At 42.5% G+C, this 22,694-nt stretch overlaps 1 protein-coding gene across 1 annotated transcript in view; it reads left to right on the forward strand.

Annotated features, from left to right (window-relative positions):
* PCSK5 (proprotein convertase subtilisin/kexin type 5) overlaps positions 1-22,694 on the forward strand; it is a 341,064-nt gene that overhangs the window by 241,706 nt on the left and 76,664 nt on the right. Inside the window, exons 15-19 of the mRNA XM_056848984.1 lie at positions 760-862; positions 2,547-2,740; positions 4,481-4,565; positions 12,994-13,091; positions 21,306-21,438. Coding sequence (XP_056704962.1) covers positions 760-862; positions 2,547-2,740; positions 4,481-4,565; positions 12,994-13,091; positions 21,306-21,438 — 613 coding nt within the window. The remainder of the gene's footprint in view (positions 1-759; positions 863-2,546; positions 2,741-4,480; positions 4,566-12,993; positions 13,092-21,305; positions 21,439-22,694) is intronic.

Raw genomic sequence — 22,694 nt, forward strand, 5'->3', positions numbered from 1 at the left:
ATAATTTTTATTAAAACATAAACTAAATCCACAAAACATTATACCATCCATCCATCATTGTTACGTGAATAATTAAAGAAGAACAATTACAGGAATCCATAAAATTTCCCCAAAGGTAAGCAGGTCACAGGGAGGAAGCCCTTTCTGAGAGAAAGTTCTTGATTAGTACAACATCCCATATTTATAGGATTTTAAAATCCTCTCCTAACAGTAGCTAACTGCCCCCCTTGATAATGGCACACATTCTTGGCTAACATTGTCTCATACCTTCAAGCACCATACAGGGTTATCTATATTTAGAATGTCTTCTCAGACTATATAAAAATGTTAGCTTACTCTTGCAACTTTTTCTCTTAACAAAGTCTATTTAGAGGTAGTGATTACAAGTTTCTCATATATATAAATATCCTTTGGTCAGCCAATACACCCATCCTTGAACCATATCTTCACTTCTGTGAAGTTGAACATTCTTGTGATTCTCTGGTGCCTCTGCACCTAGGCCTCAACAAATTGTATCTGCTGACAATGAGTTAGATGGCTTCTAATCTACACAAGGCTATATAATTATGTTACTGCTTCTTCCTTTTCCATTCTGGGTCTTTAAACTCCCTTCTCGGCATGCTTCCCTGACAGGCCAAGTTTGCTGTCTTTATGGGTGCAGCAACATCCTCCATGATCTTTCTGGTCAACTCCAGAACTATTCTTCTATATTTCTGGCCATATCTGTGAAACAGTACTTTTGTTTCCCTTTAATAAAAGGTCCATGCAATGCAGAGTGCAGTAAAGTAGGATGTGGTGGGCCTGGACCAGACCATTGCAATGACTGCCTACACTACTATTACAAATCTAAAAACAACACAAGGTAAGAAACACATATTTATATACTGATGGTTAGCCATTCACCCAATACATTTATTGGAATACACCTTTCTTCTTTAACTTACTTGACAACATTGCTTGAAGCTGGGTAGAGTTACTGATTTATGAGACTGTTACCAAGCATTCAAATTAACAATATTAGTCCATTTTAACATATTGAACAGTGAGCAAACTATTAGGCTTGAAAGCTGAGTTACATGAGCATTTAGATATTAGAGCCATGACACCAGATATATAATTTTAGAATGCTGTGTTAGGATGGGGTGATTGAGAACAAAAAAGCAGCAGAGAGGTAGGAAGGATGCTCCAGATCACACACACACACCCATGTCTGTGGTTTCTCTGGGATTTCAAATGTGTGTGTCCTCTCATATGTCTACCTAAAACTCCACAGAAGCATGGAAGCTGCTTGCCCCAACTACACAATTCTGTATTCACAGTTTCTTCTCTAAAAATACATGTCTTTCCATGTAAGGTTTAGACATCCCCTGTTAATTCTTGAAAAGTCTGGCTTGTAAAAAAATTGATAGTGAGCCAGAGCCATTTATGCTGGGAGATACCAAGATTAAATTCTACAGTGTAGATATGTGGAAAGAGCCCATTATGGGATGATGATGATGGCTGCTGCTGACCTTCACTGTGCAACCTCACCCCTCCTCCTTTCATACCACTAGTTTGTTGCTAAGCTTTGGCAGCACATCAGTGAGTCAGGGTGGTGTAGTTGTTAAGAGCAATGGTTTGGAGCAATGGACTTGAATCTGGAGAACCAGGTTTGATTCTTCACTCCTCCACATGAGCTGTGGATTCTAATCTGGTGAACCGGGTTGATTTCCCCACTCCTACACATGAAGCCCCATGGCTCAGAGTGGTAAGCTGCAGTACTGCAGTCCCAGCTTCTGCTCACGACCTGAGTTCAATCCTGACAGAAGTCGGTTTCAGGTAGCTGGCTCGAGGTTGACTCAGCCTTCCATCCTTCCGAGGTCGGTAAAATGAGTACCCAGCTTGCTGGGGGTAAAGGGAAGATGACTGGGGAAGGCACTGGCAAACCACCCCAAAAACAAAGTCAGCCTAGGAAACATCGGTATGTGATGTCACCCCATGGGTCAGGAATGACCCGGTGCTTGCACAGGGGACCTTTACCTTACTCATGAAGCCAGCTGAGTGATCTTGGGCTAGTCACACTCTCTCTGCCTGTTGTGTCTGTTGTGGGGAGGGGAAGGGAAGGTGGTTGTAAGCCAGTTTGATTCTTCCTTAAGTGGTAGAGAAAGTCGGCATATAAAAACCAACTCTTCTTCTTCTTCTCTTCAGATTCTTTCACGCTAGGTTCTAGTAGGTCACAAGATAAAGGAGCCAGTAGGATTTGAAGGGTCATTTCATCTGTCAATGTTCTAGATCTTATGTGGATAAGACATTTGGGAATTAATGAGGTACAAACTGGCATGTCTACTTCATAGACACATTTATATTGCACTATTAGTGGTGGACTGGGAATCCAGGCAGAAAACCAAGAGGGGTCTAGTTTCCACCTCCCTAACAATAGCCAGTATTTTCATGGATAAGGCTGCATCATAGTTGGAAAGCTGCTGTCTGACAGTTCAATTAGTTTTTTTTTTCTTCACAAAATGCACTAATAATTCTGGCTGTGCCTTTTATCTTATACAATGCAGAATCTGTGTTCCCAATTGTCCAACTGGCCACTACAGTGCAGATAAGAAGCGCTGCAAAAAATGTTCAGCCAACTGTGAAACATGTTTTGGAGGTCACAATGACCAGTGCAATACTTGCAAACCTGGTTACTATATCCATGAAGAAACCAGAAACTGCATTACCAGCTGCCCAGATGGATTTTACCTGGATAATAGTCAGTATTTTAAATTAATTAATATGTTTGAGCACCTGCCAATAGGAAATGTTCGTGTTGATATGTTATGGTGTACCCTAAGGTAGACTAGACATCCTTGCATGATGTGACACAGGAAACACATGGATATTAAGAGAAACCTGTTGTTTCTACTTCAGGCTCTGTGTGCAAATTTGAATCAGCAAAAAATTGGATTTCAATCACCTCTAAGGCTCTAATTAACTTCCCAAGTGACCATTGAAAACTTACAATCTCAAGTTTAGGTGGCTTTCAAGAGAGACAGGACAAGTTCATGGATGGCTGAATGGGACCGTCATGTTCAGAGACATTATACTTTCAAATGCCAGTTGCTGGGATGAAACAGAAGCAAGGGGAGGCCTTGGCCATCCTGAGCATTTGGTTGGCCATTGTGGAAAACAGAAATCTGGACTAGATGGACCTTTGGTCTGCTCTAGCAGGGTCTTTTTATATTACTTAGTTACAAATGAAACATTAATGGCCTTTTCCCAAGATAAGAACTGTGATGTATTACACTAGCTACTTATTTTGCAAATGCTTCAAAAGCATCATTATAAAAATATTGAGGTTAAAAAATCATTTTTACTTAGTAGAAATGTGTAGGAGATAAGGGCAAGACAATATTTTATTACTAAGTCTATAGAATTAAATGTTTTAAACTCAACTACTAATTGCGTCAAGTACTTGTTGAGCATTTTTTAAAATAATCAACTAGCCTTATATTGTCACAGATCAAAAATCATTCACTCTTCGAAGTGTATTTTATTTCCCTTCAGTCTTCTACCCTCGCCACTTTGTAGTCCATACTATTAGCTGTTGTCATCTTTCCAGCCCTCTCAACTGTCCAACAAACAAGTGGATAAGTTATTTGCAGTGTTCAAAAACACTATATGATGAAAACAGTGAAGGAAGGGACTACCATTGTCTACCACCAGCATGGAGGGATTATATAAATTGCAATATCAGCCCTATTTTTTTTAATAAAGAAAAGAAAGCTGCACCAGGTTGTCCAGAGATGACAGTAAATGGTTGTACAAGTCATTAATGCAGGATCTAGAATACAGACATGGGCTAAGGTAAGGAAATGATAGATTGCACTATCATAGTAACCAAGGAGACACATGTCTAGTGTGGTGTAGTGTTTAAGACTGTTGGACTAGTATCTGGGAGACCCAGGTCTGAATCCTCACTCATGCCATGGAAGCTCGCTGGGTGACCTTGGGCCAGTCACACTCTTTCAGTCTAAACTACCTCACTGGGTTGTTGTGAGGATAAAATGGAGGAGAGGAGACTAATGTAGGGTGCTTTGGGTCCCAATGAATTAATAAATAAATAAAGACTTCCATACATTTTATGTAAGTAGAACAATGTAAGTTCTACTTTATTCATTTGTTTGTTTTATTAAATGTATACCCTGACCTCCCCGGCAAATGGTTTAAACCCCACCTCCCCGGCAAAATGTCAATGAAGCAGTTACCTTAAAAGCAGCATTTACCATCCATCGTTTTTTTCCAAAAGAAATACATTCTTAGGTAGATGCAGTTACTTCAGATGATTTGAAGAAGGGTATCATTTTATCCATATGGACTACTGAATTTTATTTTAACTTTTCAGTTCCTGTTTATTGTATGAAGTAAGAAAATAAGCAATGAGATATATCCATTACATTTTATTGTAGGTAATTGATCTGTATTTTCTGAACAGCATTTCTTTTTCTTTTAGATAAAATTGTCTGCCGTAAATGCAGTGAAAACTGTAAGACATGCACTGAATTTCAAACCTGCACAGAATGCAGACATGGGCTAAGGTAAGGAAATGATAGATTGCACTATCATAGTAACCAAGGAGGCACATGTCTACACATATAACAAAGAAAGCTACATAATATGATTCTTTAACCTCCATTTTGCATCCCATTTAAATGTCAGAGAGTTATTTATTGTATGCTTGCATTCATAAGCTCCTGGACAACAGTGGATAAAAAATCCTTAAGTAGGAGGGAAATTGATGCTTTAGTTCTTGCAGTTGATTTTTTCTTCCACTTTGTCATGTAATATAACATGTTTGAATAACTGTAGAGGAAGAATTGATGAATGAATACTTTGGATGCACTTCCTTATAGTTACAAATTATTTCCTTATCTTTATTGGGTCTCAATAGATGTCCAATTTTTCACTTATCTTAAGTACACCAGACTTAACTTCCATTATGCTGCAATGTGCTCTTACGTTAGACAGCAGTGAATTTTTCGTGGGTAGGGTAACTTAATCATTTCCTAAACCACCAAGTACATTCTATAAAGTAGTGCACTTTTCAGGTTCTAAAATGATCCATAAATTTAAGTTACAACATATGTAACAAGTATGGAGACAAATGTTAAACATCATCATCCACAGAGAAATAAATATTTCCAGAGCATATGATAATCCTCTTGATGGTGGTATATCCTAAAAGCAAGCATAACTTGTTTACATAACTACACAGTGGCATTTTAAGTTGGACGGTAGGGGTGGGAAAGACGAGGGAAAACATACTACACCATAACTGGTAATGTAGACTACAAAGACAAGAACAACAAATTATAGAACAACCAGTTTCATAATTATGAATAGACATTCTTTATATTAAATCAAAAGGCAGGCAGAATGGAACTTGAACTGATTGACTCATAGAACAATAACAAAAGGGAATTGGTGAAATTTGCTTGTCCCCGTGGCATAGCGTGGTAAGCTACAGTACTGTAGTCAAAAGCACTGCTCACAAACTGAGTTCGATCCTGACAGAAGTTGGTTTCAGGTAGCCGGCTCAAGGTTGACTCAGCCTTCCATCCTTCCAAGGTCGGTAAAATGAGTACCCAGCTTCCTGGGGGTAAAGTGTAGACAACTGGGGAAGGCAATGGCAAACCACCCCATAAATATAGTCTGCCTAGTAAACATCAGGATGTGATGTCACCCCATGGGTCAGTAATCACCTGGTGCTTGCACAGGGGACTACCTTTACCTTTAATGTTGAGAAATAAAACCAGCACCTGCCATATGATTAACTGATGATAAATCAGCCCAAGATCTCTCTTTATGTTGAGCAAATTAGTGAACATTTATATTATACCTTGTAAAAAATTAAGAATACTTTGACAGTTTTCACTGTATTTAAGAGATTTTTAAAAAGACTTTTGCAAGTATTAATTAAAGCTTAGCCACAATTAGACACCAAATTTTTTTGGAATATTTACTGTACCTGTTTACATATACCTGTACCCCCTCTCCCCTTTTTTGCCTTTTTTATTTTTTGCAAAAATTCATATGGTAGTGGCAGAGAAAAGGAAAAATCCCCATTGGCAAATGAACTAATCCAACAGTGTCCAGCACTGGGATGCACGTCAAAATATGCAATCAAGTAAAAGTAATGTGGTGCAGAGAAACTATATCTGCAATCCAGATTGAAATCTGAATATGCACCCAAAATAAGATATTGTTCATCTGCATGGAATTGCTTTGAATACAATGTGCGTTTGGAAGTACATTTCAATGTGAAGTAGTATTAGGCTGATTGGATCAACAAGGGAGATGAATTCCTTTTTCATCTCTCTCACACTAGATGATTGGGGGAACTACAAGTACAACCAGGCATGAAAAAGTATACACAAATGGGAGGGCAGTTTTTACACTCACAATGCAGTTTCATTAAAAAAAATTTACACAGCAGTGTTTTTAATCACACTATTAAATCTGCTGTATTTCTAGTTCTTCAAAGATGGAAAATAACACACATTTGGAGGTAGAACACAATACTAATAATGTTTGCTTTAATGTTGAGAATGCTTAATATTTTCATACAGTATACAGATATAATGCTAGATTTCTTAGGTTTTCTGAAAGTTTATAGTATCATATATTTAATATTGAAGAGCCCCATGGCGCAAAGTGGTAAGCTGCAGTACTGCAGTCAATAGTTCTGCTCTGGACCTGAGTTTGATCCCAATGAAAGTCGGTTTCAAGTAGCCGGCTCAAGGTTGACTCAGCATTTCATCCTTCCAAGGTCGGTAAAATGAGTACCCAGCTTGCTGGGGGCAAAGGGAAGATGACTGGGGAAGGCACTGGCAAACCACCCCGTAAACATAGTTGCCTAGTAAACGTCAGGATGTGATGTCACCCCATGGGTCAGGAATGACCCGGTGCTTGCACAGGGAACTACCTTTACCTATATATCTAATACTGAACCTGGACCTCAGGTGTGAATCAAAAATATATGCCCTGGGCCAGATACAGATTGAGCAATGTTTGTTCAAACTTGGGTCAGTCCCTATGTTTGCACAAAAATCCCCTCCCCGTTTTTTTAAGGTTTAAAACTTTAAAAAGTTCACATAGGGGACAAGTGAGATCTTGTAGCAGTATCTCATGAGATCTCAGCTGCCATTTTGAGGGTTGCTTAGCAAACCTATAAAAAGCAATGATCATGGCTGGAAGGCACTGTTGCCAGGCAGTAGAAGTGATGGGGAAATGAAGGAAATGAAAGGGAGGGTGGGAGAGCTGTTGCTGGGTGAACCAGGCAGGAGGAGGAAGCAGTACTGAGGGTTGGCAAGCAAGCAGGTGGGCAGGTGTACGTGGCAGTGACCAGAGAAGCAGCAGGACAGAAAGGAGGAGATGGTGGGAAGGTCACTGCCAGGTGAGCCCAGAAAGAGGAGGTGATGGTGGGCAGAAAATACAAGAGAAAGAGGTGAAAAGGATAGGAAAAGAACCTGCAAGGGCAGCAGGGAAAGCGAGAGAAGCAATGTTGGGAGCAATAAAGAGAAGGAAAGTAACAACAGGGGGGGGGAAACGAGAGGAGCAGTGGGGGGCATAGAAAGAAGGGAGAAAGCCACTGGCGAGGCAGGTGAAGCAAGATAAAAAGATTCTAATGGGACCAAAATACAATCTAAGCAATATTCCTGAAGAGTTTAAAGACCATGTAAAGAACAGATTTGCATTACTAACTTCAAGTGAATGTAAACTAGAAAAGCTATGGGTGGAAACTAGAGATATTATCAAGGAAGAATGTGCAAAGATTATTCCAGCAGCCAAAAGAAATGAAAAGCCTTGATGGATGACTGAGGAAACTCTTAAAATTGCTAAAGATAGACAAGAAGCAAACGTAAAAAGCGACAGAAAAAGAATCAAAAGTCTAAGTGCAGCGTCCAGCGACTCGCATGTAGAGACAAAGAGAACTATTATAATAACCAGTGTAAAGAAATAGAAAAGAACAACAAAAAAGGAAGAACAAGAGATCTGTTCCACAAGATCCAAGAAATCAAAGGGAAATTTAAAGTACCGTTAGGCATACTGAACAATCAACATGGAAATACATTAACTATACAGAACAAAATAAAGAAAAGGTGGGAACAATACACTGAAGAACTATACAGGAGAGATGAAGGGATGACACATTCCTTCCAAGAAGAATCTTTTGAAGAACCTACAGTCTTAGACAGTGAAGTGAAGGCTGCGCTGAGAGCAATTGGGAGAAACAAATCACCAGGAGCAGATGGGATATCAATAGAGCTATTCCAAGCCACATAAACGGAGTCCATCAAAATCTTGACAAGAATATGCCAACAAATATAGATAACAAAACAATGGCCCACATACTAGAAACAAATTTATTTATTGGTTCTCGTAGGAAGTACCAAGACCACGGTTACACAGCCCGGATAACCTACGAGAACCAATGAACTCTGACCGTGAAAGCCTTCGACAAAATTTATTTATATCTCGATTCCGAAGAAAGGAGACATCAAAGATTGCAGCAACTATCGGACCATCGCATTAATTTCTCATGCAAGTAAAGTGATGCTCAAAATCTTACAACAAAGACTGTTACCATATATGGAATGAGAAATGCCTGATGTTCTAGCTGGATTCAGAACAGGAAAAGGCAATAGAGATCACACTGCAAACTTACATTGGTTACTGGAGCATATGAGAGAATTTCAGAAGAAAATCAGCTTATGTTTCATAGACTACAGCAAAGCTTTTGACTGTGTGGATCATGAAAAGCTATGTCTGGTTTTAAAGGAAATGGGTGTGCCACAAAATCTGATTGTTTTGATGTGCAACCTGTACTCTGGACAAGAAGCCACGCTTAAGACAGAATATGGAGAAACAGACTGGCAAAGGTGTTAGACAAGGATGTATTCTATCTCCCTATCTCGTCAGTCTGTATGCAGAACATATTAGGAAAGCTGGATTAGATTTAGATGAAGGTGGACTGAAAATTGCGGGGAGGAACATTAACAGTTTGAGATATGCTGATGATACTACATTACTGGCAGAAAATAGTGAAGACTTGAAACGACTACTGCTGAAAGTTAAAGGAGAAAGTGCCAAAGCAGGACTACAGCTGAACATCAAGAAGATCAAAGTAATTACTACAGGAAAATTACACAACTTTAAGGTTGACAATGAGGAAATTGAAATTGTTCAAGACTTTCTATTCCTTGGCTTCGTAATCAACCAAAAGGCAGACTGCAGCCAAGAAATCAGAAGGAGATTGAGACTGGGAAGAGTAGCCATGAAAGAGCTAGAAAAGATTCTTAAGTGTAAAGATGTGTCACTGGCAACCAAGATCAAGTTACTTCATGCCATAGTATTCCCTATTACTATGTATGGATGTGAAAGCTGCACAATGAAGCAAGCTGACTGAAAGAAAGTAGATTCCTTTGAAATGTGGTGTTGGAGGAGAGTGTTACTGATACCGTGGACTGTCAAAATAACATTATCAGCGAGTTCTAGATCAAATCAAGCCTGAACTAACCCTAGAAGCTAAAATGACTAAACTGAGGTACTCATACTTTGGTCACATTATGAGAAGACAAGAGTCACTGGAAAAGACAATCATGTTAGGAAAAGTTGAAGGCAGCAGGAAAAGAGGAAGACCCAACAAGAGATGGATTGACTCTATAAAGGAAGCCATGGCCCTCAGTTTGCAAGGTCTGAGCAAGGCTGCTAAGGATAGGATGTTTTGGAGGACATTGATTCATAGAGTCGCCACGAATCTGATGCGACTGGATGGTACTTAACACACACACACATGTTCATGGCCATCACTGCCTCAAACTGCAGTGAATTTTGCAGTTTAATTATTTATTGAGTACAGTAGTCTTTCCTTTTGTCTGTTCTTAAACTTGGGATCAACTCCTGCATATATTTTAAAATTAGGATGTTTTGTTCCAGTATGCATCACCTTACACTTATCTTCATTGAACTTTATTTGCCATGTGACTGCCCACTCACCTAATTTAGAGAGATCTCCTAAACCTCTTCACAAACTACTTGGTTTTCACCATCCTGAATAGTTTGGTATCATTTGCAAACCAAAATAATTTGGTATCATCTGAGCTCCAGTGCTCAGCCCAGATTCCAAATTATTTATAGCACCAGTCGCAATACCGATCCTTGTGGGACCTTACTGCTCTGTTCCCTCCATCAAGAGAAATGTCCATTTATTCCAACTTTCTGTTTCCTACCATTTAACCAACTTTTAATCCATGGGAGGACTAGTTCTCTTATCTCATGATTGCTAAGCTTACTTGGGAGTCTTTGGTGAGGTACATTGCCAAAAGCCTTTTGGAAGTCCAAGTATATGATCCCTACTGGGTTACCCTTATCCACATGCTTGTTAACCTACTCAAAGAACTATAAGAGGTTGGTGAGGCAGGACTTCCCTTTGCAGAAGCCATGTTGATTTCCCTTCAACAGACTTTGTTCCTCAGTGTGCTTAATAATTTTCTCTTTAATAACAGTTTCTCCTAATTTATTTGGAACAGATGTAAAGCTAATGTAATTTTCTGAATCCCCTCTAGACCCCTTTTTAAAATCTGGGATGGCATTTGCTATTTTCCAGTCATCTGGCACAGAGGCCAATTTTAGTAACAAGTTACATATATTTTGTTAGTAGATCAACAATTTTATATCTGAGTTCTTTAAAAAAAAATTAGGTGTGTGCCATCTGTGCCTGCCAACTTATTAATTTTCAGTTTGCCTAGTAGCCTTAGAACATCAGATCTCATAACCTTAAAGTGACTCAGTTCTCCAGACACCCTTCCCAAAAACAGTGGATCCAGCATGGGTATGTGCCCCACATTTTCCACAATGAAAACAGATGCAAAGAATTCATTCTGTTTTTCTGCCATCTCCCCATTTTCATTAAGCAATCTTTTTATTCCTTTGTCATCCAAAGGACCAACCATTAGAGTTGCCAAACTCCAGGTACTATTTGGAGATCTCCTGCTATTACAACTGATTTCCAACTGATAGAGTTCAGTTCACCTAGAGAAAACGGCAATTGGACTCTATGGCATTGAAGTCCCTCCCCTCCCCAAAACCTGCCCTCCTCAGGTTCCACTCCAAAAACCTCCCGCTGGTGGCGAAGAGGGGCCTGGCAACCCTACTAACCATCTCCCTAGCTGCTTTTCTGCCCCTGACATATTTGAACAAATGCTTACTGTTTGTCTTAATGTTTATAGCCATCCACTCCTTAAAATCTCTTTTTGCTCGCCTTATTGTCAACTTACATTTGTTTTGCCAGAACTTGTGTCTCTTTCTGTTCATCCTGACTGGGGAAATCTTCCATTTTGTAAAAGAAGTCTTGTTACCTTTTATGGCTTCCTTGACTTGTTAAGTATGCAGGCATCCTTTTAGAGTTGTTGGTAACTTTCATTACTTTACATATGCATTCTGTCTGGGCCTTGATTAGCATAGTTTTAAATTGTTCCCAGGGATCCTGGAAATATTTGATTGTCTTAATTTTCTAAATTGTATTATTTTTATTTTTATTATTTTACAAAATTTATACTCTGCTTTTTGGCCCTCATAAAGACCACCAGAGTAGCTAACAATTAAAAACATACATGATAAAATCACATTTTAAAAACCATTAAAACCAACAAATATTATTAAAACAATTGAAACCAGAACTAAAGTACACATACAAAAACATAACAACAATTAAAACATTGATCAGGAAGATAGATCACTGAGGGAATGCCAAATGAAACCCCAAAAAGTTTTTAACCACAGGATGAAGATGGGAACAGATTAGTCTCCCTGGGGAGAGAGTTCCAGAGTTTGGGTACCACGACTGAAAAAGTTCTCTCCTGAGTTGCCACCCACCTAATCTCAGAAGGTGGGGGCACTCAGATCGGGACCTCAGAAGATGACTGCGGTGGTCAGGTCCATTCATAAGGGAGTAGGTGGTCTTCCAAGTATGTTGGTCCCAAAGCATATAGGGTAGAGTAGGATGGTTCTGACAGGTTCCTAAGGGTCTCACCTATTTACATCTGTCTTTCTCAGTTTCTCCAGGCCAGCAACCCTAGCCTTTAGGGAACTAACCTGTTTCCTGAGAGCCAAGAGCTTGACACATTCAGCATTCACCTACTATTTCTGTCCCTTAGGCATATAATCACATATGTGATACTCTTTGCAAAACACTGGATAGCCTCCAGCACCATGCTGGCATTCTAACTTCATAATTATTTCAGTTGTTTAATGGTTTTAATTCCTTTTAGTGGGCCACTGTTTCAATGAATAGGTGCAATCCACAGGAAATTTACTTCGCTTTAATTCATCTTAAATGACTGCTGCAAGACTGCATCCAGTGTGTGTTAGGACTTGAAATATAATGCACACTTGGGCAGAGGAGAATATAGGCTGTTACCGCACCATGTAGTTACCGCTGATTATCATCATGATCGGTCTGTGAGTTTTGGATTAGTATCCAAATTTCCAGACCACACTTTGCTATTTCGCCGGTGTATTAATTGTTCCCAATACGTTTAATTTCCTTTTCGCACTTGCCAAATTAGTGGAAGAAAAATGGCTGTCCAGAGAAGAGGGAAGTGAGGGGGAGAAGTGAAGGGGAAAAAGGGGTGCGGATGGGCAAAAGTGGGAGTGTACAATAGAGGAGGTGAGGGTAAATGAAGCGTCTTCCACATGTTCGCACCTTGGCGAAGCCGTCAATGAAACAAGAGTTTTCTGCTAAATGGCCATAAAAGTGTTTGCAGATACCATGTTGATTAAACGTTTGTGAAATGTTTCCAACACCAAATGGACAGAAAATGATGTGAACACATTGGAATGAAACGTTTCGCAAAGTGCTGTAAAAAGTTGGTGCGGTAATGGCCATACTCAGAAGAGTATCCTGCAAGCTTTGTTATATATTCTTTCTTGGGATTTTGTAATTTCCCTTCTGTTTCTATATAGTTTACAGGAATCCAGATGTGTTATCCGCTGTGAAGAAGGAACATATTATAATGGCAGGGAGTGTGAGCCATGCCACCATTCTTGTGCTTCTTGTGCAGGTACCTCTTCCATATTTTTTATCCTTTGGATGATTTTCCCTCTTGCAAAGTAATGTACATTCTGTTCACTGACTTCCTATTATACCTCCCCACTGCAACCACTACCCTCCCAGCTATACAGGATTTCACAAAAATTGTATTACAAATAATGATTGTTCTAACTGAGCCAGATAACACTTGAAAGCAATTCAAATATTTATTTACATATTTATGTGTTAGTGGAATGTGTTGTTCCAAGGAAATATTGCCATTAAAACTGTAATATGAGAGTAGCTACAAAATGTTCATCTCTATATATTTTTGAGAAAAACAGATCATATGTTCATCTCAGTTATGACTCAAACATGTGAAGCTGCCTTTTAGTGAATCAGACTGGCAGTAGCTCTCAATAGGGCTGTTGAAAAGAAAATTCGGGAAAATTCGGATTCGGCAAAATTCATCCCGTTTTTATTCGGGACATGCCAAACTCTGAACTCCCCCATTCGGATTTGTGCATTTCGGCTTGGAATTCTGCGTTCCCGAATAAATGTGGCTGAATAAAGCTGGCAGTGGGGATCAGTTTAAAGAGCCACCCACCTGCCTTCTCGGGAGCCCGGAGAAGGCGGGCGGGTGGCTCTTTAAACAGATCTGCGCTGCCAAGACCCGCCCGCCCGCCTTCCTGGGGCTCCCAGGAAAGTGGGCGGGTGGCTCTTAAAATAGATCTGTGCTGCCAAGACCCTGATGGTGTTCATTAGTTTTGTTAGCCACCCAGTCCAATTGAATACAGCAGAATCAAGCACAGTTTAAATTAGTGCTATTTATTATACAGTGAATCAAAGTGCTTCGCCAGTCTCTTTCTCCATACGCCCCACACCACTGTACTGATATCATACAGTTATATACATTACTGACTCAGTCTATCAGCCAATCCACTGATAGCTGCCCAGCTCCCAGGAAAAACCTGTTCTGTCCAGTTTTCCTGCAGAGTCATGATGAGCTGGCATTAGTCATCACTTCGTCATGTGATCTCAGCTGTCAACTAGCTGTCTCCTAGATCACCACAATCTGCTTACTTTCTAGTCTAAAATGCCAACAGACCCACCCGCCCGCATTCCCGGGGCTCCAAGGAGAGCGGGCGGGTGGCTCTTTAAACTGATCAGAGCTGCCATGGCTGGCAGCGCGGCGCAGTTTAAAGAGCCACCCGCCCGCTTTCCTGGGAGCCCAGGGAAGGCGGGCAGGTGGGTCTTGGCACCGCAGAGCAGTTCAAAGAGCCCCCTGCCTGCTTTCCTGGGATCCCCAGGAAGGCGGGGGGGGGGGCTTTAAACGGCTCCGTGGAGATTGAGGGGGAGATTGGGGGGGAGGGAAGGTGATCCCGGGGCCAGGATCGCCCAGGAGATTGGGGGGGGATTGGGGGGGAAAGGAAAGGCGATCCTGTCCCCCGCGGGGTTGAGCTCTCTGGAAGGCAAGCTTGCTTGCCTTCCAGAGAGCTCTTTAAAGGTGGGTAAAGGCAGGTTCGGGGGATCCCAAACCTGCCAAATTTTTTCCGCGGTCCCCCGAACTTGCCGAGTTCGGGACCGCGGTTTCCCGCCATTTTGCGGTTCGGCTCCATCAGAACCGCCAAACCGCCAAACCAGGGGAAGTTCGGCGGTTTTGCGGTTCGGATGGAAATGAATCGACAGCCCTAGCTCTCAAGGGAGAGATTTTTGCATCACCTGTCACATAATCCTTTGGGCTAGAGATACTGGTGATTGAACCTGGGACCTTCTGCATGGCAAGCAGATGCTCTACCACTGACCTGCAGCATTTTACTGATATTGTTCATAATAATATGAATGTTTGGAGTTTGCTTTTAAGGTAACTTGGAATAAGTCTTTATTGCCTACTGCTTCCTATAATTTCCAAAATTAACCAACTGTGAGAAGCAGCAGAAAAAATGTGTACTATACAACTGCTATCATTTCAACTGAATTTATAAACCCATCTGAACAAAAACCCCATTCCTTCCCCTCCTATCGTCAGGGGATTGAGGTGGGGACTGTCTTTGCAGACCATTCTCCTCAGGAGTCAGAGTGGTTGGCACTGGCATAAAGCCAATGTCTCATGCTGACTGGTCAATAGGAGTCAACTAAGGATATCCTATTTCAGGTACAGTTCATGGTGCCCTTGGCCTCTTCCAATAGCCGTGGTACCCACCCTCCCTCCAGCATGGAAAAAGGAAGCTTTCATCTTGTCACCTAAATAGTGGCCAAGTAGAGATTTTTTACTTCACTGACTCATATTATCCCAGGATTTGTGTGGGGAGTGCCTGCATGTCTGTTGAGGGATTGAAAATAAGGCCTAATTATATTATATCATATATAAGCTCTAGATTAGTTTTCATTGGACACAGCTGGCAACAGCAAGTAAAGCATACAGCCTGGAAGTAAAATATTGTTGAGAAACCTGAGGCATCAATTGGATGTTGAATGGGGCCTTCCTCAGAACAGTAGCTTAGGGCTAACGTGGCTTCAGGTAGCCAGAACAGCAGACATGCCTTGTGAGATAGTTGCAGCTTCCTGACCCAAAACTTCATTGCTGAGGGGAAGGTACCTGACACACACCCCTCAAACATCTGTGACTGTGCAGAGCCTAAACAGTACACATAACTGCCATGGGTTGTGAGTCAGGATGGACTTATCCAGGTGGCAAGGATGCCAGTACGGGGAGGCCCAAGTCCACCTCATACTGGTAATTAGTCATTCTCCCTGACAACAAAACTGATAGTTTTACAGTTATGCTACCCATTGCAGATCCTTTTCTGTGTATGAAGAAAATTGTGATCATTTTGTTTTATCCATATATAGTTTTGTTTATTCCACATCTGGGTGCAAGGAGATTTGGAGATTTTAATATTCATTGTTGTGGCCTCTTTGCAGTCCCATATGGGGAGCTGCGCATGCGCAGGCCAGCCGCGGAATGTTTAGAAAGTTTCTTTTTATCCCAACAAGGATTGCTCCCCCTCCCCTCCGGCAACGGTCCTTCCCACTCTTTTGGACACGTGATGGATGGGTGGGGAGCATCCTTCCCTCAGTTCTCTTTCTGCCGCCACAGTTAGAGGACGCTTTAGAGAGTTTCGCTTGTTCTTCTTTCTTCTGTTTTTGACTTCTTCATCTTGCTCAACCGTCGTCTTATTCCAGGATGGAATTCTTCAAAAACTGTAAGAGCTGCAGGAGTAAGATGGCTAAATCCAATGAGCATGACAATTGTCTCATTTGCTTGGGTGAGGGCCACATTCTGTCGGCCTGTCGGGCCTGTGCCCTGTTCACCCCGAACACTCGTAAAGATCGGAATTGGAGGTTGAAGGCAGCCCTGTGGGAACGGGCTATGAAATTCCCTGCGGCTCAAGATTTGGGGGATAAAAAATCCAAGTCACCCACTTCTGTGTCGATGCCTCCACCTCAGTCTACTAAGAGTCTCTCCTCCTCTTCGAAGAGAGCCAGGTCTAAGCCCATTACAGAGTCTTCTAAGAAAAAGAAGCACTCCTCTTCATCTTCTAAGCATTGAAAAAATTCAACCCCGATGACTTGTTTGACCCAGGGACTGTCACTTTTCTGGCTGAACCACCTATGGACTGCCATGATTGCGATGCCGATCTGGCTTGATCCCACTGGGGATCACATCCCCCATGGGGTTACTGTCAGTATGAGCTCCAAGCATGGGTGTCAGGGTGATATGGGTTACCCTCTGCCCCACCGTCAGAAGCCACTGTCCTCCTAATTCCCTATTCCGCCATGGTCCCGATCCACGACTCACTGTCGGAGTCAGAGGAAAGGCATTTGGAATCCTTTCCCAGTTTCCCCAACAGAGGATACTAAAGCCTATTCCGAAATGCTCAGTCGTCTCGCTTGGGCTCGAGGTTACCCCCTCGGACCCTATTCCTGTTGACCCTGTTGTTGGAGTCCTCTTCTCCACCGACGCAGGTCCTGTGGAATTCCCATGGGTGAAGGGTATCCGTCAGATCACTGATACCTCATGGGCCAAACCTGCTTCCAATGTTCCTTCAGTCAAAAAAATAAAAAATAAATAAATAAAAAACCTTTATGAGATTAAGCAGGATGAGGCTCCTTTCCTATACCAAAATCTGCCCCAAAGTCCATAGTCACTAGGGTTGTTGCCTCTAAAGGCCAGGGGACCAGTCATTCCACCCCTCTTGATAAAGAGGGGAGGAAACTTGATATCATGGGGAGGAAAATCTATTCTGGGCCTTAGGGATTTTTTTAAATTTCTCAGCCCTTATGGACAGGTACCAGATGTTCCTCTGGGACAGAGTGTCAAACCTCCTTTTCAACCTTCCCCAGGAGAAGGCACAGGAAGGGAAAATCCTTCTGGCAGATGGATTTAAACTGGGCAAATACCAGATTTCCTTGACCAAACATGTGGCAGACGCTGTCAGTAGGACAGTGGCAGCTAGCATCGTGCTATGCCATCACTCTTGGCTATGGTCATCCAATCTCTCTGGGGATGCCAAGGCATCTGTAGAGGACATGCCCTTTGATGGGAAAACCTTGTTTAATGAAAATACTGATGAATGGCTAGATAACATCTACAAGGATAGGATCACTGCCACGGCCATTGGCATAACACAACCTACCCAGCCCTTCTCTGCCAAACAGAGGTTTCCATACAGGCAGCAAGGCTACCAAGTCAGGCCCTATCGTTTCCAATCCTATGGTTACTCCCAACATGGATCTGAGGGCCTTAAACAAGTACATAAGAGCTTGCTTTTTCCATATGCTTTCTATTCCGATGATTCTGCCCCTCCTCCAGCCGAATTCATGGTCCGCAGTCCTTAATCTCAAGGATGCTTACTTTCATATTTCAATTTACCCACACTGCAGAAAATACCTCTGTTTTTCTTGTAACAATGAGCACTACCAATACACAGTGCTTCCTTTTGGCCTTTCCACAGCCCCATGGGTCTTCTCCAAGTGTATCTTGGAGGTGGTTGCTTATTTGACCTTACAGGGGTGTACCATCTACTCTTACTTAGATGACTGGCTCCTGCTGTGTGACTCACAGGTACTGGCAGATCATGTGGCCTTGGTGCTTAAGACTCTTCAACAGCTAGGCCTTGTGGTGAATTTTACCAAGTCCAGGCTATCACCTACCCAATCCATTGAGTTTATAGGCTCCATATTGGATTCCACTTTGGGTAAGGCCTTCCCCCCTCCCCGGATCATGGCCATTACCCATCTGGCCTCTCACTTCATCGCTTGTAGGTACCAACCAGCTGTTAAAGTACCGAAGCTGCTGAGACTCATGGCCTCCACCACAGTGGTGGTGCCATTGGCTAGGCTCCGCTTTTAGACCCCTTCAGAATTGGTTCACCCGGAATTTCAAGACTAATGTGGATTCGCATTGGTGAATGTTGACTGTCCCTAGCAGGGTCACAAGGTCCCTGCAGTGGTGACTGAATTTGGATAACTTACTGGAGGGGGTTTACTTTGGGGTGCCTTCCCACAATTTTCATTTGTTCACTGACGCCTCCCTTTGTGGATGGGGGGCACATTGTCAATAAAGGAAGCCACAGCCTTCAATTTGTAAGATCTGAGCAAGGCTGTCAAAGATAGGACATTTTGGAGGACTTTCATTCATAGGGTCGCCATGAGTCGGAAGTGACTTGACGGCACTTAACACACACATAGGTAAAAGGGAGATGGTCCCCTGTGGAGTCTACACTGCACATCAATGTGTTAGAGCTCAGAGCAGTGAGATATATTCTTGCTTCCTTTTCAGAGATGCTTGCCAGCTCCAACATTATGGTGGCCACCGACAACACAGCCACAAAGTATTACCTATGCAAGCAGGGAGGCACTGGGTCTATGGCCTTGTGCCAGGAGGCCATGCAAATCTGGGAATGGGCTATCGCCCACGTGTCCCTCTCTGCCATGCACATAGCAGGGGTTTCCAACGTAACTGCAGATGCCCTCAGTCGGGATTCCTCTCTACAGCACGAATGGTCCATCCAGGATGAGTTTCTTGCCCCGGTTTTTGCCTGATGGGGCACCCCAGCCATAGATTTGTTCGCCACGGCAAGTGCCCAATCTTTTTCTAAAGGGCAGCAGTAGACCCAGGGTCCATAGGGGATGCCTTCCAGGTTCACTGGGGGAGGTACCTCGTGTATGCATTCCCCCCGTTCCTTCTTCTGAGAAGGACCTTGGCGAAAATCCTCCAGGATCAGGCCTCCGTCATCCTAGTTGCCCCTTACTGGCCCAAGTGCCTTTGTTTTCCCCTCCTGTGGAAGTTGGCAAAAGGGTCCCTCCTCCACTTCCCCCCTCATGAAGACCTCTTGCAGATGGGCAGTTTTTGTCACCACAATGTACCCTCCCTCCACCTGAGCGCATGGCTAATCCTTCAGTAAACCAATGGTCTGATAGGGTGGCAGAGGTCCTCTTATCTTCTCATAAGATGTCTACCAGGCGGTCCTACAATTCTAAGTGGACCCGTTTTTCCCATTGGGTGTCTTCTAAGGGGCTTACACCAGATAACTGTTCCCTGCCCAATGTTTTGGACTACCTTCTGTCTCTTAAGGATGTGGGCCTTTCCAATACTTCCATAAAGATTCACCTGGCGGCCATCTCCGCCTTCCATGAAGGTATTGATGGGGGTTCTCTTTTCTCTCACCCTCAGTGCAAGAGATTCCTGAAGGGCTTGAACAATATGTACCCCCCAGTGAAGACCCCTGTAGCTCAGTGGAGCCTTTCTCTGGTTTTGGCCCAGCTCATGCAGAAGCCTTTTGAGCCTATGGCCACTTGTCCCTTGGACCTTCTGTCCTATAAGACTGCCTTCCTGGTGGCCATCACGTCGGCCCGCAGGGTTGGGGATTTAAGGGCTCTATGCCACAATGCTCCTTTCACTAAGTTCCACAGGGATAGGGTGGTCCTGAGGCCTAGTTTGGAACACTTGCCTAAGGTTGTGTCTGGGTTTCACCTGTCCCAGGACATAGAGTTGCCCGTCTTTTATCCAGATCCCCAATCCCAATCGAACAGTCCTTGCATATGCTGGATGTCCGACGTGCATTATTATTTTATTTAGACCGCACATGCCAATTTAGGCAAGATACATCTTTATTTGTTTGTTTTGTGGGTCCCAACAAGGGCAAACAGGTCACCACACAAACACTGTCACGGAGGGTGGTCTCGGCCATTAAGAGGGCCTATGCATAGCCAGTAAACCCTGTCTGCTCCCAGTTCATGCCCACTGTACCCGGGCCCAGGCCTCCTTGGCTGCCTTTGCCTCCCACGTGGATATGCAAGATGTCTGCCATGCTGCAACCTGGTCCATGCCTTCGACGTTCGTCTGGCACTACCTGTTGGGCGTCGACTCTGGAGCGGATGCTGCTGGGGGAAAGCGGTGCTGAGTTCTATCTTACAGTGACCAGCTGCCACACCCACCTCCACAGTAAGTGAGTGTGCTAGTCTCCCATGTGGGACTGCAAAGAGGCCACAATGATGAAAACAGTGTTGCTCTTACCTGTAACTGTTGTTCATTGAGTGGTCCTCTTTGTAGGCACACATCCCTCCCTCCTTCCCTGTTGTGGGCTGGCTCACTGCCTAGTGGGTCTAGGTACAGTGGCAGCAGAAGGAGAACTGAGGGAAGGATGCTCCCCGCCCCTCCGTCACGTGTCCAAAAGGGCAAGAAGGACCTTTGCCAGAGGGGAGGGGAGCAATCCTTGTTGCTGGGCTAAAAAGCTTTCTAAACAGTCCACGGCTGGCCTGCGCACCTGCAGTTCCCCGTGTGTGCCTGCAAAGAGGACCACTCGATGAAAAACAGTTACAGGTAAGTGCAACCCTGTTTAATACGTCTTTCATTTCCAACTGTTTACAATATATTATGTATCAAATATGTGAGTACATTTATAGAAAGTATGACTGGGATCTAAGTACGCACTGGAACCTCTAGATTTCTCTTACCTACTGCAGCTCTTCATAACGTGTTAGAAGTTACTCCATAGAACTCCTCATTTTCTGAAGTGTCTATTCTGTGACCATACAGTATTCTGGTGGATGGGAAGTCTGAGAAGAAACCACAGTACAAGCAAATGTATTTTGGCTCACATGGAAGCATTCCTGCCCAAAGTATCTTCCATAATTATGCTGATCTATTTTTGTGTATGGTACATAGTGCATGTATAATACCTAAATGTTGTTGAGAATATGTTAATGTATTATGTTGTTTGTTCTGTTGGCATTTGAGGCCCAGGAGCAGATGCTTGTATAAACTGCACAGAAGAGTATCATCTTATGGAGAATGGAAGATGTGTACTGGCTTGTAATATTGGCTACTACTTTGACCACTCTCTAGAAAACGGGTACAAAACCTGTAAAAAGTAAGCAGTATTTTTCAAATGTTATGTCTTAAAAATGAATGCATAATCTAGTTTATTTAATACTATGAAAGCATGACCAAAATATTAGAATGTTTTAGGAATGGAGAATATATTCCTGGAATTTATAGTATATGAATTAAGCAACACTTTTGGACATTAATGTAGTATCCATTTATGGAAATAATGTATATCCATAATTTCTTGCCTGTATATATGTAATCCTTACTTTTCTAGGATTTTATTAGTAGGACATATGAAATATACATTCTTTTCATGTTCAGTGGTGTTGGGGAGAAGAGTGAAGACAGTTCTTCTCTACAGCAGGATTAAAGCTACCTTTCTATTGAATAGCTAACTGTACTTTAAAATTCGTGAATCCATTCTATATAGGCGAGAGGTTCAAAAACCTTGTCAAAGCAAGGATCTCCTAAGTCCAGGGATACAGTTGAACCTCTCCACATATAACTAAAACTAAACAGTGAGTGTGACTATTTGCACTCAGGGAGAGACAGACAAATTCCAGGGAAGGGAAGACTTTAGAATAATGCAGGGCCATAGTTGATACCCGCAATGGTAGAGGAAGAAAAGAGACACAGACTGTACAACTACATGACTAAAATGGATTCTGAGAAAGTTTATAATACTAACCTTTATTTTATTTGTTGTCATTTATAGTACAGAATTCTAATTTTTGCTCTTCCTGGTAAAGCAAAGACATTCAGTCAATCAACAAGCAGGTTACAAAATAAAACAACATTTGAGTCAAACAGCAAATATTCCTATAATAAAACAACATAATGCAGTGGGGCTGGAGAGGGGGAAATTCACATTGTCCCTAATAGAGTTCACCTCCCAAGCTGATCCATAAGGTTGCTAGCTCTGAGTTGGGAAATACCTCAATAGTTGGGTGGGGGGGAGCCTGGGGAAGGCAGGGTTTGGGGAGAGGAGAGATCTCAGCAGGGTGTAATACCTTAGGGTCCACCCTCCAAACCAGCCATTTTTTCCAGAGGAACTGATCTTGGTAATATGGAGTACAATTGTAATAGTGGAAGACCTCCAGGTGCCACCTGGAAGGCGGTAGCCCTACTGATCCATTATACCACAGCTTTACTGACTCTAAAAGGATACCCTTAGGAACAATTCTGTTTGCACATTTTGTAAAAGATTGCTGTTAGAGTGACTCCAAGATAATGTTCGTTAAGTGTTTGAGCTGTCTGCATGAGATCCACACAACTCATTTTGAACTTTTAAGGTGA

Source organism: Euleptes europaea, chromosome 4 (assembly GCF_029931775.1).
Source record: "Euleptes europaea isolate rEulEur1 chromosome 4, rEulEur1.hap1, whole genome shotgun sequence".
Classification (NCBI taxonomy): Eukaryota; Metazoa; Chordata; class Lepidosauria; order Squamata; family Sphaerodactylidae; genus Euleptes; species Euleptes europaea.